We start from the raw sequence: 18,377 nt of genomic DNA, 5'->3' as shown, positions 1-18,377 counted from the left end.
GCCCTTCAGCTCATCAGTGTGCCACCGTGTACAGAGTACATGGGGGTATTTCGAGAAGCACAATTAATCAGCCAGATACCTTAAAATAGATACCTAAAAGTTAGGACAAAAAAGTGGTATTCAGTTGATACAACTGCACATCGGTAAGATCCAATATCTAAGTTTAACTTGACAAATTATTTAAAACCTCAAAAATTACATATTTTGTCTCCACAGTTATCTGGCTGGCTAACCGGCCAACTCTGCCTCTTGAGGTATCCCTCTGTAGCCTCACCATGCACACCATCTATATAGTAAATTCAATTGATCCCTAAAATGACAATCAATTTCATAAAATACACAACTCATGTTTTAAAAAAGTAGCTTTCATAATATTCTCAACGGATCGCTTTATTTCAATTCACACAGCTGAGTGTCTCAATCTAAATAAGGTAGCTTGAAATCCTAGAAAGTAAAATGTATGGGGGAAAAAACAAGTTTGAAGTTTTTACAAATTTCAATAATTTGTAAGCTGCACAAATATAATTTGTATCTGGGAATTTCTGTTACATTTTGCTGACTTTATTATGTTTGTTATAAATTGCATGTTTCTGCAGATTGTCTAACTGGAATTCTATGTAGCTGCAAGATTAATGGCCCTTTTGCCACTTCAACTTGCAAAATGTTAAAATCTTACTTTTAGGGATCCGATTTTGACATCAGATAGCAGATAGTTGTGCGTGACATGTGAAGCGTATTATATTGAAACGATCATTTACATCATAAGTATACAAACCAGCCAAACGATGAGAAGGACTTACAGAATGATCTTAGACAAGGTTGTAACTTCGAAAATGAGGATAATATGTTGCATTTCTCATTGCCCTGAGCCCATTATGGGCACTATAACTTTCAACACATAACAAAGGGATCTCATATCGAAAACAATTAAGATCCTTTATGCAATGGTCTTCACCTACTGCCCCCCCTCACAACCCCCACCCTCAAAAAAACAACAACAAAAACAAAGCGAAATCTATCAACTATCAATCGTATGAGTTAGTGTTCCACATTATAGCCCACAAATCAAATAGGTCATGAATGACACCATAATTTTTGAACATCACATTCTGTTAGTCAAAATGTTGGTTAGATCTGGTGGAGGAGAATATCAAAAAGCAAATCGGGCATTTGCGTTCCTCTTCTCTTGTAACCACTGCTGTAGCGTTCATGTCAGAGTGTGTGTGTGTGTGTGTGTGTGTGTGTGTGTGTTTTTCCCTGATCTCAGTGTATCTCATTGGTTTTGGATTTCACACACACATGCACACACATGCCTGCCTTTATGGAAGCCAGTTTGTTGTGTGTCTATAGGATTTACATACAACATTGAATATATTAACTTCCAAGTGGAGCATTTTCTTAGTACACAATCCTTATATTCGCTTTTCTTGGACTAAAGATCAATTGCACAGCCTTTTATAAAGCATTCTCCACATCACCTGCTGTGTCCGGTGGTTCCCAACTCCAGCCCTCAGCAGCACCCAGAGTGCTGATGGTTTGCAATCTTACCAGGTAGTTCATTACATTCACCTGGTGTCCCCGGCCTAAATCTGTCACCATTAAGACAGCTAGAATGAAAACCAACCACACTTCTTCTTCCTGAGGCCCAGAGTGGAGAACCACTGATGTACACACACACAACTGCTTGCCTCACCATTTTATCCACATTTTAAATGTGACAGACTTGACAATTGAGTCATTGTATTGCTTTTTTTAACATATTGCAAGTAGTTCCTATGAATTTGCCTATAAAAGGCACACTAAACTATAGTAAAATACAAGCACTCCTCGGTGCGTGTCAATCCGAGCCTATACTGGACCCTCGTCAATGGCCGTTCGCTGGATATTTCATTATGGCTTTCGTGAGTAGATATTGCATTATTTGCAAAGAGTTCAAAAGCCACATGGTTGCAGTCTGGTTTTTGGGTACCTCAACGTCATTCTTCAGTGGTTATGCAACTGCAGATAAATGCTGTAATGGACACACCAGAAGGATGGTAGAAGCTCAATGGTATTCTGGCATTTGCGTTCAATGTTTGCACTTCAGGTCTTTTTCCACATTTGGATTGATGTGGATCCGGAGTCTTTCACTGAAGTTTGGCAGTTACGACTTCAATAACTGACTCCCGCTTGGTGACATGAATACATGAGGTTTTCCTTTCCTCATATTCTTATCATTTCTTCTCGTAGCCTCAATAGAAAATGGATTATCCTCCTCAGTATTAATTCCCCCAATAAAATCTTTCCATTCACACCAAATCATTCACTCTTGTAGACTAAGATCTGTGTTAAGTCTTTCCCTGTGTCCTCTTTGCTCTTCGCTGCTTCTCCCTCTAGGGGGAATCCATCATGGCCTCCAGCATTTCGAGGAAGAGTTTGTGCATGGGTACGCCTCCGCGGGTCTTGATGCTGTAGAAGGTGGTGAGAGCTCGCCCGGCGGTCTGTCTGAGCAGAGGCAACGTGAGGAGGAGGCGCCCTGCCCGCGGGGGGTCCTCAGGGCGCCGCTGGCACTCCAGCTCCAACAGTGCCTGGTGGAGGAGGTCCCGGAGCTTCTGCACAGCCTCCATGTCCTCGATGTAAACAGAGTCTGTAAGAAAAGGCCAGGCTGTGTGTTAGGGCCAGGCTATAATCTTGCAATCTATACACACACTCTACCACATCTCTACCAGGCTATAATCTTTGCTGGCAGGAAGAAATTTGATGATGCTAAAGTATTTATTGAAGGAATAGAAATCCAGAGAGTATATTCCACTCGCTTCCTGGGGGTAATTGTTGACGAAAAATGCTCCTGGAAAGAACACATTGATTTGGTGTCAAAAAAAATGTCTAAATCTGTGGGAATTATCAGAAAAGTCCACAAATACCTCAACAGATCCGGTATATTAATGTTATATTATAGTCTTGTATATCCATACCTAACTTATTGCAATATTCTATGGGCCAGCACTTATCCTACATACCTACATAAACTCCATTTAATTCAGAAACGTTTTATTAGAATAGCCACTAGTTCCAAGTCCACAGTCACATCTGCCCCCTTATTTTCTAAATTAAAAATATTGACTGTTTATAACATAAACATTGTGGAAACATGTATTTTTCTTTTCAAGGTTCAGTATCAGGGTCACACACTTCCATATCATTTTCAACAATATTTTCTTAAAAACTCAAACATTCACTCCAGAACTACTAGACAATCTAAGTTCCTGCATATTCCACTTTGTCGTACCACCAGAGGGCAGTTATCCATCAAATACAAAGGTGTTATCCTATGGAACAACTATATCCACCTGATGGACAGCTCACCCTCCCTACCCGTCTACAAAAGAAAACTAAAAGAACATCTGTCCTCAATGGAATTGTGTTAAAAAAAAATTCTGTTGCCATTGTAATTTTTATTTCTTTTGATGTATTGGTCAATTAAGTCTTGTTTATTTTGTTTTATTTTTTATTTTTTTTGTACTATCTATGTATTATTATCTGTACTATCTCCTTGGTTATAATATATATATCTTTTAGAAATATATATAAATAGATATTTTTTACATGGTGAGGTTCTCGATAAGCCCTTCTAGGGTTTCTTACCTCTCCAAGCACTGAAATGTATTGTATTTTATTAATTTCCCCTCCAGGTGTAATACGCTTGGCATGTATTGTCTTTACAGTGCAAAAATCAATAAATCAAAAAAATCTAATCAAATCAGGGTGAGGCTGTGTGTTAGGGCCAGGCTGTGTCAGCGTGAGGCTGTGTGTTAAGGCCAGGCTATGTTAGGGCCAGGCTGTGTGTTAAGGCCAGGCTGTGTCAGGGTGAGGCTGTGTGTTAGGGCCAGGCTGTGTCAGGGTGAGGCTGTGTGTTAAGGCCAGGCTGTGTTATGGCCAGGCTGTGTCAGGGTGAGGCTGTGTGTTAAGGCCAGGCTGTGTTAGGGCCAGGCTGTGTCAGGGTGAGGCTGTGTGTTAAGGCCAGGCTGTGTCAGGGTGAGGCTGTGTGTTAAGGCCAGGCTGTGTCAGGGTGAGGCTGTGTGTTAAGGCCAGGCTGTGTTAGGGTCAGGCTGTGTTAGGGCCAGGCTGTGTCAGGGTGAGGCTGTGTGTTAAGGCCAGGCTGTGTCAGGGTGAGGCTGTGTGTTAGGGCCAGGCTGTGTCAGGGTGAGGCTGTGTGTTAAGGCCAGGCTGTGTTAGGGCCAGGCTGTGTTAGGGCCAGGCTGTGTCAGGGTGAGGCTGTGTGTTAGGGCCAGGCTGTGTCAGGGTGAGGCTGTGTGTTAGGGCCAGGCTGTGTCAGGGTGAGGCTGTGTGTTAGGGCCAGGCTGTGTCAGGGTGAGGCTGTGTGTTAAGGCCAGGCTGTGTCAGGGTGAGGCTGTGTGTTAGGGCCAGGCTGTGTTAGGGTCAGGCTGTGTTCGGGCCAGGCTGTGTTAGGGCCAGGCTGTGTGTTAGGGCCAGGCTGTGTGTTAGGGCCAGGCTGTGTGTTAGGGCCAGGCTGTGTGTTAGGGCCAGGCTGTGTGTTAGGGCCAGGCTGTGTTAGGGCCAGGCTGTGTGTTAGGGCCAGGCTGTGTGTTAGGGCCAGGCTGTGTGTTAGGGCCAGGCTGTGTGTTAGGGCCAGGCTGTGTTAGGGCCAGGCTGTGTGTTAGGGCCAGGCTGTGTGTTCGGGCCAGGCTGTGTGTTAGGGCCAGGCTGTGTGTTAGGGCCAGGCTGTGTTAGGGCCAGGCTGTGTGTTAGGGCCAGGCTGTGTGTTAGGGCCAGGCTGTGTGTTAGGGCCAGGCTGTGTGTTAGGGCCAGGCTGTGTTAGGGCCAGGCTGTGTGTTAGGGCCAGGCTGTGTGTTAGGGCCAGGCTGTGTGTTAGGGCCAGGCTGTGTGTTAGGGCCAGGCTGTGTGTTCGGGCCAGGCTGTGTGTTAGGGCCAGGCTGTGTTAGGGCCAGGCTGTGTGTTAGGGCCAGGCTGTGTTAGGGTCAGGCTGTGTGTTAGGGCCAGGCTGTGTGTTAGGGCCAGGCTGTGTGTTAGGGCCAGGCTGTGTCAGGGTGAGGCTGTGTGTTAGGGCCAGGCTGTGTCAGGGTGAGGCTGTGTGTTAGGGCCAGGCTGTGTCAGGGTGAGGCTGTGTGTCAGGGTCAGGCTGTGTTAGGGTCAGGCTGTGTTAGGGCCAGGCTGTGTTCGGGCCAGGCTGTGTGTTATGGCCAGGCTGTGTGTTAGGGCCAGGCTGTGTTAGGGCCAGGCTGTGTGTTAGGGCCAGGCTGTGTGTTAGGGCCAGGCTGTGTGTTCGGGCCAGGCTGTGTGTTAGGGCCAGGCTGTGTGTTAGGGCCAGGCTGTGTTAGGGCCAGGCTGTGTGTTAGGGCCAGGCTGTGTGTTAGGGCCAGGCTGTGTGTTCGGGCCAGGCTGTGTGTTAGGGCCAGGCTGTGTGTTAGGGCCAGGCTGTGTGTTAGGGCCAGGCTGTGTGTTTGGGCCAGGCTGTGTGTTAGGGCCAGGCTGTGTGTTAGGGCCAGGCTGTGTGTTAGGGCCAGGCTGTGTGTTAGGGCCAGGCTGTGTGTTAGGGCCAGGCTGTGTGTTAGGGCCAGGCTGTGTGTTAGGGCCAGGCTGTGTTAGGGTCAGGCTGTGTTAGGGCCAGGCTGTGTGTTAGGGCCAGGCTGTGTGTTATGGCCAGGCTGTGTGTTAGGGCCAGGCTGTGTGTTAGGGCCAGGCTGTGTGTTAGGGCCAGGCTGTGTTAGGGCCAGGCTGTGTGTTAGGGCCAGGCTGTGTGTTAGGGCCAGGCTGTGTGTTAGGGCCAGGCTGTGTGTTAGGGCCAGGCTGTGTGTTAGGGCACTGCTATTTACGATCCGTTCCATTAAAACTGGGAAACGGGAATGTGACGGTTGAATGACGTCACACCTGAGTTGTCGATGTTCCATTTAAACAGTCGGGAAACCAGCCAGGGTTAGTTAGCTCTAGGCTAGCCATACAAACACTGCAGCAACATGTCCCCACAGGTACAAGTTAAGACAGTGCTGTGTGTACAACTGATTTAATAAGACACAAAAAGACAGAAGTGCTAATAAACAGTATTTACTACGACTTTAACTACTGTTGATGCGCGGAGCAGCCATCTTGGATTTTGGAGGGCGGGGCTGCTGATGCTCCTCCGAGTTTGGGAGAGGAAATACGAGCACTGGTGACGTCACCGTTGGAGCTCATGACCTGTGAACCGTCATATTCCCATTTCCCAGTTTGAATGGAACGTCCCATTACTCTGTCTTTGCCGCAGGGAAAAGAGTGAAAGCTTGTCTGGCTAGGTCATTTATCACAGGTGCAAACTAATGGCAGCCTTTATTTACAAAACAAATGGTGAATCTAGTGCACGCAAACTGGATGATCTGTTGTTGACAGTAATCGTGAATGGATTCCATGACACTCCCCTATTCATCTAATCTCTGTTCTATACATCTCTGTATAGAACCCCCCCCCCCCCATAGTCTTCACCTCAAAACTGAAAGGTCCATTAAACGGCGCTGGACCAGACTGAAATGCACATGATCACATCTAGTGGCTGTGTGCAGTAGACACTACGTAGTGCAGCACTTCCAACTAAAAACTGAACAACAGATGTTGCCTCCTCCCAATCTATTCTCTTTGCTGCCACCCACGCCAAATTTACCAATTAGATGAGGACAGATAACATCCTTGATTTACTGCTCATTTCATATGGCAGAAGGTATACAGTCCCACAGTTGTCCTAGACCTAGATGAACTCATTTGTACTAATCACAAAAAAGGTCTAGAGCCCAAATAGCTTGTTTTCGACCACTTGATTGGGATGATGTCTGCAGGAAGTCAAACTGCTGCTCAGAGCTACTATGGAGAATGGAGGAAAGCGAGTATGCAACAGGGTTGGATGCCGCTCCATGCTGCAGGTATCGCCAGAAGATTGCAAAACATATAGGATATGATCCATATACAATGACCAGAAGTGATTTTCCCAGCAACGTTTCCGATTTTGCTAGTATTTCCGATAGGAAATACTAGCAAAATGGAAATACTACTTTCCTACCCAGCATGATCACATGGTTTGCAAACAAGCCAATGGTCAATGGTCTCGCCCCTTGACGTGTCGTCACCTGAAAACAAGCTATAGTAATTCTCAGTGTGTCTCACTAGTCACTAGGGGGCAGAGAGCCATGTTTTGTTACCAGTATCAGTGTAGGAAATTAGCCAGGGGCAAGGGGAAAAATGCCCCAAGAAATCTCAGAATGTCCCTAAAAACCGTGATCAAGGCGAGGGGCAAAAATCTCCCCCAAGATGTGGATCATTTTATTTACAATCAATTAATTTAATTTCCATTTCCATCTCTAGCACACACTCGGCACCTGCAAGCTGTTTTCCAGAAGAAGATGATGATGAAGAACACACTCACAGACACACACACTACACTGTTGTTCACATTTCAAGCAGTTTTCAAGCAATAAAGCCTGGGGAAAAAGAGGTTAAAACAAAAATGTATCCACCACAGGTTACCCAGGTGACCAGCCACATTTGAGCTAAGAATGCCTACGAGAGAGAGCACAACAGCCAATGACAGCTCAGCGATCAGCAAACCGCTGTATACTTGTAGCCTACGTGGAGAGTGATACTGTAGATAGGAAGGAACTGTATCAAGCTTGGCCCGGCCAGCACTACGGAAGAAAGTGTATCAAGGTTGGCCCAGCACTACTGATGACATAAAAAAAATATCATAGGTGAATTTTGAGATTACCGAGTGCACGAGGCTCAAACTCAGCTAAATCCAAGGACGTTTAAGCACCTCTTTATAAAACCAAACACTTTTAAGTCCTTGATTATTTTTTCTTAAATCCAAGCACTTTCAAGTACTTTACAGACCCGTGGCAACCCTGAACTTTAAGTGGCCCCAAAATTTTGTAAATGCCATAATTTTTTAGAGGGGTAAAAGTTGACCCAAAAATACTTTTTAAATTCCCTACACTGACGGGTATGTATGTTCCATTTAGTTTTGTGATCAATACAATCACTGAGGTTCACTTTTAGGTCTCAGGTTGGTTTAATCATGGTTAGTGATGTGGGAAAAACTACAATTTACAAACATGAAAACAATAATTCTGTGAGATGTAAGCAAAGGTAGGTTAGAAAAACTTGTTTTCCGGCTGGGTATACTATACACAAGATGACTACTGAGTATATGGTTTATGCCCTGTATAAATGTGCAACTACACTGGTGATGTACACCAAAATTACCTGAGTTGGTGAGCGCGATGGCTTTTAGCATGACAAATTCTTCTCGGTCCACGTTTAGGGCACGGAAGCGACGAGCGAGTTGACTAATGGCTGCATTTAGCTCCGTCAGTCCTGCGACACGTGACATCTCCTCATCCAGAACAAAATCTTCTGCGAACACCACCTCGTCCTCACAGCCCAGGGAGCGGTACGCCACACCCAGCACCAACACCTCCAGCCACACAGACTGCAGCACAGACATCTGGTCTGCTAGGGACAGTGACAGGAAGCCTGTGGGGGAACAGGATATGTTTCAATCAACTGGTGGAAGAGATCTGGATTAGGGAGGCACGAGAATATCGGCACAGCGAGCATATGACAAGATAAAAGAGATGGTAAAAGGAGGGTCAAATATATGTTCTGTCAATTTTGTAAATGTGTTATATGCTTGGGTGTATGTATGCACCTATGTGTGTGTGTGTGTGTGTGTGTGTGTGTATATATATATACACACACACATATATATATATATATATATATATATATATATATATATATATATATATATATATATATATATATAATGAGGAAGTGGATACATGACTGGCACTGTGATGACCATACGGTAGATATCTAGCACATTAAATTTTCCTGTTATTTTTTTTTATCACGCAGTAAGTTAGCTAACCTTAATGCAAACATAACATGAACGGATTTGGAGCTATATATATATATATATATATATATATATATATATATATATATATATATATATATATATATATATAAGCAATATAGCATGAGAGCCAGTGTGTTGTGGCATATTTATAAAACGGCTCTCTCAAAACAAGCAATCTGATTGGTTCACAGCCACAATGGCTGTGAACCAATAAATACCGTAACCCACTCTCATAACCCATGGCCATGGGTTATGAGACGCAACTCTCTTACTAAAAGGCTTTGGTTACCTCAAATGACAATGTAGAAAAAACAAAATGGCGGAGACAGCTGTCAGATCCTTGTGAATCGATCTTCGCTTATAACTTTACTAATACTTTGCAGAAAATTATGTTTTGTACAAGAATAGACGCGGGCTAATGTCTTCTTTGAAAAAAAAAGGCTGTTAACCCCGCATTTAACCCCGTAATGTTAGTTGGTGTCGGGCTTTGCAGAAAGCTCTCAGCTTCTCAGCAAGCGCTGAGAATGCAGCGCTGCGCTCGAGCTGCGTGTCGGGCTTTGCAGAAAGGTCTCAGCTTCTCAGCAAGCACCAGGATTGGCCAATGTCAACTTCAGTCTCCAGAACGATCCAATCAAATCACCCACACGTCTATCTTCTTGCTAGAGGTCCCGCCTTACAGTAAGTAGTGTAAGCGCCTTTTGTCTTTTTAATACAAACTTTGGTCAAAATATAAGACGTGACAGCCCCTGACAGACAGCACCTTGTTTAAAAAAGGGGCTATTTTCAAGGTATTCCAGGAGTTGATTTTTTTTTTCTCAAAATGCAAGCACTTCAAGCACCTTGGCAGAACCCTGTATTCCACTACAGGAGAGACTTGATGTTATCAGAAATTAGGTGTGGGGGGGGGGGGGGATGCATGCATAAATCGGTATATCATCGGCCAAAAGTATTAGAAAATATCGGCATATCGAATATTGGCAAAAAAACATCCCTTGTGCATCCCTAATCTGGATGGTTACAATCTAGCGAGCGGTCGTCCCCTGAATTTACAGTGAGCAACTAGTGCAATCAGCTGTTCACAGCCATTGTTGCCCAAGAGGAGTGGACCTCCAATAAGGCCACCAGAGTGTGTGTTACATCACCTGAAAGCAGTCTATTCAGAATGGGCCCCAATACTATCTTAAAATACTCCAACTTGGTATTTCACTGAAGAACTGAGAACTAATGCAATTCTATTTGATGATGCTGAAATGATCTTATCTTACCTCTATCAATTACACCTTTCAGCCATCAGACAGAATCGAGTTCACCCAGGACATTTTTATAATGGTATTAGTATGGTAATAGTATTCTAATTATCTGAAAATAGACCCTGAAGTCACGGCCGATGTGAGACATGACACGGTGAGTTTCCTCCCGGTCAGTGAGATCAGATCACTGATTGCCTGTGCCATTGCTACCCTGCTATCTCAGCTCCTCTATTTGACCCTTCCCGCATCCCTTACCAGGAATGTGTTTGGCCCAACCGATGATAACGACCAGCTCGCGGTCGGCAAGGTCACAGAGGGTGGTGAGCGTGCGCTGGGCTGTATCGGGCTGCAAGGGGTCGGGCATGGCAAACAACTTTTCTGGCTCTGCCACTAGTAGGTGGGATACAATGATGTTGGAGGAACCTGCCACAAAACACACGGAAAACAATGGGTCATTGCGATTGCACAGATAAACAAAAATAGTAAACATTCACAGATATGGTAATGCACAAAATATCAACACTGTCATCTAAATGCATAAAGGTTTTAATTATACAACATGCTGGTCTGTATGCAACTGGAACTACTGTATTCATGTTGCAAGTATCTATATTCCTATTCACAGTTTTTGTTTGTTTTAAACTTACTCAAAACCTAAACTGGAGTCAAATAAATCATGTCAATTCAGATAAATTAGCACTGAGGTACTACTATAAATGGAGTAAAGTATAAAGTGACCCGCACTCAGGAAAACAGCTGACTTCTTTTATTTTGACATGACGACCATTAGTGCAGCCAGGTGTCTGGGCCACTGCCTTCCTCAGTAGCTGCATAAAGTGCAACACTACACTTTATGCAGCTACTGAGGAAGGCAGTGGCCCAAACACCTGGCTGCACTATGGTCATCATGTCAAAATAAAATAAATCAATGGTTTTCCTGAGTGCGGGTCAGTTGATACTTTATTGAAACCTCTTGTCATGGAGTGATCCGGCACCATGAAAAAACTACTATAAATGGTACAACTATAAATGGAGCAACTTGCAGAACACAATTTAGCTTTGGCTGATAGTAGCAGTGACAACTGACAAAGTCAAGTAAACCTAAACCAGAAACAGGCTCTCTTATATTATTACAATGTTGCCCGTCGTAGAATACGAGCTGAAAAAGCACCTTTTTCGCCCTCCTTTCTCAGGGGTAGAGGGGCACTCTGATATGTTGCATTCTCCACCTCTGGACGTCTTTTGTACTTCTGTCTTCCTCCTCTGACCCGGTCGAGACGAACTCCTGCATCATAAAACCCGTTAGAATCAGGATGTATTGTATGGCTGGGAAACGGCATTAAATGTCTCAAATTTAAATATGATATCAAAGCCTGATTAAAAAACAGCTTCTGGTTTTGTTCAAGTAACTGTATTTGCACCCCATCACCAGCACTCACCCTCTTTCAGCATGCCTACTTTGAGGCACTTGGTGAAGCGGCATGCCTGGCAAGCCTTTCTGCGCCTTTTGGTGATCTCACACTCATTCGATGCCGGACAGCTGTATTCAATGTTACCTTTTGGGGACGACACAAAATGTCAGCTTAGAGTTAAGGAGAAGAAGAAAGAAGACATATTTGGGTGGGCCTTGAATATGAATCCCGGCCCCCTTCAATTTTCTTGGCCATCCTTCTTTCTGATCTTTTAAACACACAATTTACTCACAGTGGAAATCACAAACCTCCAGGTGAAAATTAGATGTCAAGTTGCAGTTTTTCTATCCACCTGAACTTCTTGAACATACAGATACAGAACTAAACAAACCACCAATATGAATACATAACAGTGGGATCTTGTGTTTTTTTTGTTTAACGTACCATTATGGTATCATATGGGGTTGGTTGTGGTGAAATGGTTTGTAATGCTGTCATTATAGGCTCAAACTGTCATTATAGTGTCTGGCAACATGGAAACGCCTCTCCGGACAGAGAAAATGGGCGTGAACAGGCAGGGGAGAGAGAGAGAGAGAGAGACAGCGAGGGGAGCAGGGAAGCTTGCACTGTGTCAACACGGAGGATTTCACCTCTCGTCAACAGCGCTGTGATGTGCTCTTTTCTCTCTCTCTCCCCTCGCCTCTTCATACGCACATTTTCTCTGTCCCACAGTAAACCCCGGAGAATAATACTCATGTATAGAGTCGTTTCCATGTTGCCAAACACTATAATGACAGTTTGAGCCTTCCCGCAGACGGCAAAACAAGTAGTTTTATTAGCGAACGTGTATTGACGATGCGGTGCAGGATTGCCCTGTGTAGTTTACACTGATAGTTGTTTGAGCACATTGCTCGAGCTGTAAACAAGACTATCTCGGTGAGTACTCGACCAATTTGAAAAAAATATGTCACGATGAGTCTTAGACACATAGTGAGGAAAATAGGTTGAAAAAAACCAAAATTCTCCTTTAAAGAATAACATAACACCATTAGCATGTGGGTCCCTTGTCATTCCTGCATCTTCAGCCCTTCTATAACAATCATCATATAACAATCAGTTCATCAACCATGTTCATATTCTCCATATATCTGAGCAAATTGATCATAGTAGTATTTTAGAGATGGTAAATTTACCTCAGACATAAAAGATTTCCATATTGGGCATACATTTAAGCAGATATAGGATATGAAAAATAAATGACCAAAGTAAAAATGTAGATTTGACATAATTATATCTGTTTCATTAATTTAACACATTCACTGCCAGCCGTTTTTTTTTTACTGTAGGTAGCTTCTGCCAGAGGTTTTTTTTGAGGATTCTGGCTCATCTTTCAAGACCCGAGGATTCTTTTCTGCTAAGATTTTGTGAACACAAAATATCTCAAAAGAACTAATAGAATGTGTGCTTTCTCTGTCTAAAAGAGTTAGTTTGTAGAGTTAGTAGTTATGTAGGCATTAGCACTTGAATACAGCATGGTTTCAGCGTCTGAAATTTTAAGCTGAGATAAATAGCTTTTTGTGAAATTCGATAGAACAGTCACTTTAACCATTCATTTTTGGCATCAGTAAGACGTCAGACATCTAAACAATAGTTTTGAACAGTAATTTCCTCCATAACAGCAGGAAACACCCCTCTCCTTCAAACTCCTCCCTCCGTGTGTGCTCTTCTTGGCTGCAGCGGGCGTGTCACAAGCTCGTTTCTGTTGCTGCTGCTGCTGTGCCTGTCTGCTGGCGGCCGCTGGGCAAGTCTGGACGGGCTCGCTCGTTTCTTGGAGTTTCGGTTGAGAGCTTTGATGAAGCTTTTGCGATTCTGGTCTTATTTATGCTGCGTGTTTCAAAGTGTGTTCCACCCGTAATCTATTATGCAAATTTGCAATCCCGCACCGCCAGCTCCCAAGCGCGAAAGCGAAAGCGTTTTCGCCAATCCATTTTCATGAGAATGGCTTCCTCACACTGCTTTTTGCTTGCCTTCCTCTAGTCTGGAGAGCACTGTCCCCACTTAGTGGGTCGGTGGAATGGGTTGTACACGTTCGGTGTAGAGCTGGGTATTGGTTCAAATTTCAAGAATCGATTCGATTCCGATTCACAAGGTTGCGAATCGATTAATTTCGATTCGATTCGATTCGATTCGATTCGATTCCGATTCGATCAATTTTCAATATTGATTTGGTTAGTGATACCAAAACGTGGTTTTTGAGCTGTACCCTGAATTACATGACTGTCCAGTTATGTAACACAGGGGTTTCCAACCAGCCAAGTAGATACATGGGGAAAAAAGTTGCAGACCTGTTGTCAATTTTAATGGTTTTAGTTACACATATATTTACTCACCACGTGGTGACAAAGGGTAAATAACAGCCTTTTCATCTGTCAATAAAGACACTTTCACAATTATGCACAGTGATTTGATTTCAGCCTATATAATTTCTAAAAGTAGATATTAATAATGATCAAACATTTCCATTCATGTAGCCTACAGTATTTATGTTTTTGTTTCAACTACAAACATAATTAAACGTCAACTTGAAACTATGTTTCAACTACCACACACAGCACAATATTTTAGCCTGTTTAGTAAAAAAAAAAAAATTTTTTTTTTTTTTTTTTTTTTTAATTAAAAAGAAAATCGATCTCTGGACATATGAATCGATAATCGAGGATTAAAATGAAAATCGATTAAAAATCGGAGAATCGATTTTTTGAACCCAGCCCTAGTTCGGTGGCTCCAATATTTATATCTTCTTCTGGCGTGTGTCTTTAGACCTGCAGCTCCGTTGAGGCAGGTCAATATTATCAATATTTATATAAGAGATGTAAAAGGGTTAGATGCACATCCCACGGTCAAAAAAAAAAAAATCTTTTTTTTTTTGACGTATTAACACGTCATTGGCAGTCAACCGTTGGATTTTTTTTGACGTATTAACACGTCATTGGCAGTGAACGTGTTAAAGAAAAATCAAGTTTGAGTTTCTGAAAATGATACCTATTGTGGAACAAGCAGCTGTGATTATGACACCACGATCCAGTTGCCAAATTCTCTTAACGATCATTTGTAATTATGTTTTTCAAAAGCAATGAAAGAGTCCTTCCTCCATGGGAATTGGTGCGTTTTAAAAGACGAAAGGGCTCCGACAGGTGACTGATGAAGGAGCATTAAAACACAATACATACTGTATACACTCCAAACATAAAACAAGCCAACCTTTTCCATTACATAAGTTGTCAGAGGAATCCATTCATTGTGCCACTATACAAACACTGGGCTTGGACTTGACACACACCTTGGATGGTTCTCTTGAAGAAGGCTTTGCAGGCCTCGCATGACGCCACACCGTAGTGATAGCCTGAGGCCACGTCCCCACACACCAGGCACAGCCTCTTGGGTAGTGTGCTCAGGGCGTACTTGCAGCGCCCCCCTGCGCTGCCCGCAGAGCCCTCCTCAGCTCCGTCGCCTCCCTCTTCCTTGAAGTGACAGCGCAGAGCTGGCGTGTAGAGCGGGGGGGAGTAACGCCTGGTGCCGTCCCCTCTGGGCCCACCGCCGCCACTTTGGGACGAGTCCGAGGACGCCCCGCCCGGGCTGATCCGCCCGCCCCCGCCTCCTTCTGGACTGCTTGGTTCTGCCTTTATGTAGAGGTCTGTCCGACGCTCCCTGGAAGACATTACGTCTACAGAGGAAGGAAAGGAAGAAACATTAAATGACAGAGAGATAAAAGTGTTTTTTAAGTGTGAGGAATGCAATGCGTTTTTGTGAAGCTACCCTTGCACTTCACATCTCTACTGTCTTTTGAATCCAGTAATGTGGTACCAGATCACAACACTCCACCCACAAAATCTGATCTGGCAAGACTGGTTTCTGGTACTACGCACCTTATAAAACAAACGGACTGCAAAGCACTTTGAAATCAGAATTCCCCTAGATTAGATGATTTCCTAAAAATATTGTATTCCTGCCTACTATGGCAAAAAAATCCTAACCTCAATTATTTATCGTATTATCTTTTTTTTATTAGCTAGAAAAATTACCAAGGGCACAAAGAATAAGGGCAGGACACATAAATGCGGCATCAACTCCTCAGTTCAGGACACGCTGTGAACAAGATGATGTCTTTCAGTTCAGGACATGATGTGAACAAGATGATGCCTTTCAGTTCAGCACATGATGTGAACAAGATGCTGTCTTTCAGTTCAGGACATGATGTGAACAAGATGATGTCTTTCAGTTCAGGACATGATGTGAACAAGATGCTGTCTTTCAGTTCAGGACACGCTGTGAACAAGATGATGTCTTTCAGTTCAGGACATGATGTGAACAAGATGATGTCTTTCAGTTCAGGACATGATGTGAACAAGATGATGTCTTTCAGTTCAGGACATGATGTGAACAAGATGATGCCTTTCAGTTCAGCACATGATGTGAACAAGATGATGTCTTTCAGTTCAGGACATGATGTGAACAAGATGATGTCTTTCAGTTCAGGACATGATGTGAACAAGATGCTGTCTTTCAGTTCAGGACATGATGTGAACAAGATGCTGTCTTTCAGTTCAGGACATGATGTGAACAAGATGATGTCTTTCAGTTCAGGACATGATGTGAACAAGATGATGTCTTTCAGTTCAGGACATGATGTGAACAAGATGATGTCTTTCAGTTCAGCACATGATGTGAACAAGATGATGTCTTTCAGTTCAGGACATGATGTGAACAAGATGATGTCTTTCAGTTCAGGACATGATGTGAACAAGATGCTGTCTTTCAGTTCAGGACATGATGTGAACAAGATGCTGTCTTTCAGTTCAGGACATGATGTGAACAAGATGATGTCTTTCAGTTCAGGACATGATGTGAACAAGATGCTGTCTTTCAGTTCAGGACATGATGTGAACAAGATGATGTCTTTCAGTTCAGGACATGATGTGAACAAGATGCTGTCTTTCAGTTCAGGACATGATGTGAACAAGATGATGCCTTTCAGTTCAGCACATGATGTGAACAAGATGATGTCTTTCAGTTCAGGACATGATGTGAACAAGATGATGTCTTTCAGTTCAGGACATGATGTGAACAAGATGATGTCTTTCAGTTCAGGACATGATGTGAACAAGATGATGTCTTTCAGTTCAGGACATGATGTGAACAAGATGCTGTCTTTCAGTTCAGGACATGATGTGAACAAGATGATGTCTTTCAGTTCAGGACATGATGTGAACAAGATGATGCCTTTCAGTTCAGCACATGATGTGAACAAGATGATGTCTTTCAGTTCAGGACATGATGTGAACAAGATGATGTCTTTCAGTTCAGGACATGATGTGAACAAGATGCTGTCTTTCAGTTCAGGACATGATGTGAACAAGATGATGTCTTTCAGTTCAGGACATGATGTGAACAAGATGATGTCTTTCAGTTCAGGACATGATGTGAACAAGATGATGTCTTTCAGTTCAGGACATGATGTGAACAAGATGATGTCTTTCAGTTCAGGACATGATGTGAACAAGATGATGTCTTTCAGTTCAGGACATGATGTGAACAAGATGATGTCTTTCAGTTCAGGACATGATGTGAACAAGATGATGCCTTTCAGTTCAGGACATGATGTGAACAAGATGCTGTCTTTCAGTTCAGGACATGATGTGAACAAGATGATGTCTTTCAGTTCAGGACATGATGTGAACAAGATGATGTCTTTCAGTTCAGGACATGATGTGAACAAGATGATGTCTTTCAGTTCAGGACATGATGTGAACAAGATGATGTCTTTCAGTTCAGGACATGATGTGAACAAGATGATGTCTTTCAGTTCAGGACATGATGTGAACAAGATGATGTCTTTCAGTTCAGGACATGATGTGAACAAGATGATGTCTTTCAGTTCAGGACATGATGTGAACAAGATGATGTCTTTCAGTTCAGGACATGATGTGAACAAGATGATGCCTTTCAGTTCAGGACATGATGTGAACAAGATGATGCCTTTCAGTTCAGGACATGATGTGAACAAGATGATGCCTTTCAGTTCAGGACATGATGTGAACAAGATGATGCCTTTCAGTTCAGGACACGCTGTGAACAAGATGATGCCTTTGCACTGGATGACAGGAGAACAGCCAGCACTCTAGATGTCCTTTGTAAGGTTTTTCATTTTCTCTTCAGGCAGACACAACGAACGTTTCAGCCCATAGGCCTTCTTGAATGCGGAAGAAGGCCTATGGGCTGAAACGTTTGTTGTGTCTGCCTGAAGAGAAAATGAAAAACCTTACAAAGGACATCTAGTCGTCAAAAGGGCCTTTCTGTGTGGGGTTTGCATGTTCTCCCCGTGTGCCCCCTGGGGGGTTTCCTTCATGTAGGACCCCTTCACCAAAACATGCAACATCCTGGTTGCTGAAGTGGTGCCTCCTCTGGTCGTTAGGGGCGCCTGTTCAGAGGGAGGGGAACTCGTTGGAATAGCGTGACCCTCCCACATGCTATGTCCTACCGGTGAAGCTTCCCCTGTCAGGTGAAAAGAAGCGGCTGGCTAACTGCCCATGTCTCGGAGGAAGCATGGAGCCAGTTTCGGCTCTCCCCAGATCGGCAGAGGGTGGAGCAGCAACCAGGATCAATAAATTAAAATGAGCACTAATGGGGGATAAAAATGGGATAAAAAAAAAGACATCTAGAGTGCTGGCTGTTCTCCTATCATCCAGTGTATCTTTTGCCGTGCACCTGAGACGTTTTTGTTCATTCGAGTGTGCTCGCTATCACTTTGGTGAG

At 43.5% G+C, this 18,377-nt stretch overlaps 1 protein-coding gene across 1 annotated transcript in view; it reads right to left on the bottom strand.

Moving 5' to 3' along the window:
• Positions 1–1,052: 1,052 nt before the first annotated feature.
• The window catches only part of esrra (estrogen-related receptor alpha), a 33,106-nt gene continuing 15,781 nt past the window's right edge, over positions 1,053–18,377 (bottom strand). Inside the window, exons 2-7 of the mRNA XM_083641695.1 lie at positions 14,905–15,288; positions 11,592–11,708; positions 11,324–11,437; positions 10,408–10,575; positions 8,245–8,514; positions 1,053–2,626 (exon numbers count right to left, since the gene is read on the bottom strand). Of these exons, the coding sequence (XP_083497821.1) occupies positions 2,373–2,626; positions 8,245–8,514; positions 10,408–10,575; positions 11,324–11,437; positions 11,592–11,708; positions 14,905–15,283 (1,302 nt within the window). The 5' untranslated portion in view covers positions 15,284–15,288 and the 3' untranslated portion in view covers positions 1,053–2,372. The remainder of the gene's footprint in view (positions 2,627–8,244; positions 8,515–10,407; positions 10,576–11,323; positions 11,438–11,591; positions 11,709–14,904; positions 15,289–18,377) is intronic.

The sequence above is a fragment of the Poromitra crassiceps genome (genome assembly GCF_964638095.1).
Source record: "Poromitra crassiceps genome assembly, chromosome: 1".
NCBI lineage: Eukaryota > Metazoa > Chordata > Actinopteri > Beryciformes > Melamphaidae > Poromitra > Poromitra crassiceps.
Note: the sequence above shows the minus strand (reverse complement) of the source record. Positions and strands in the feature narration are given on the sequence as shown.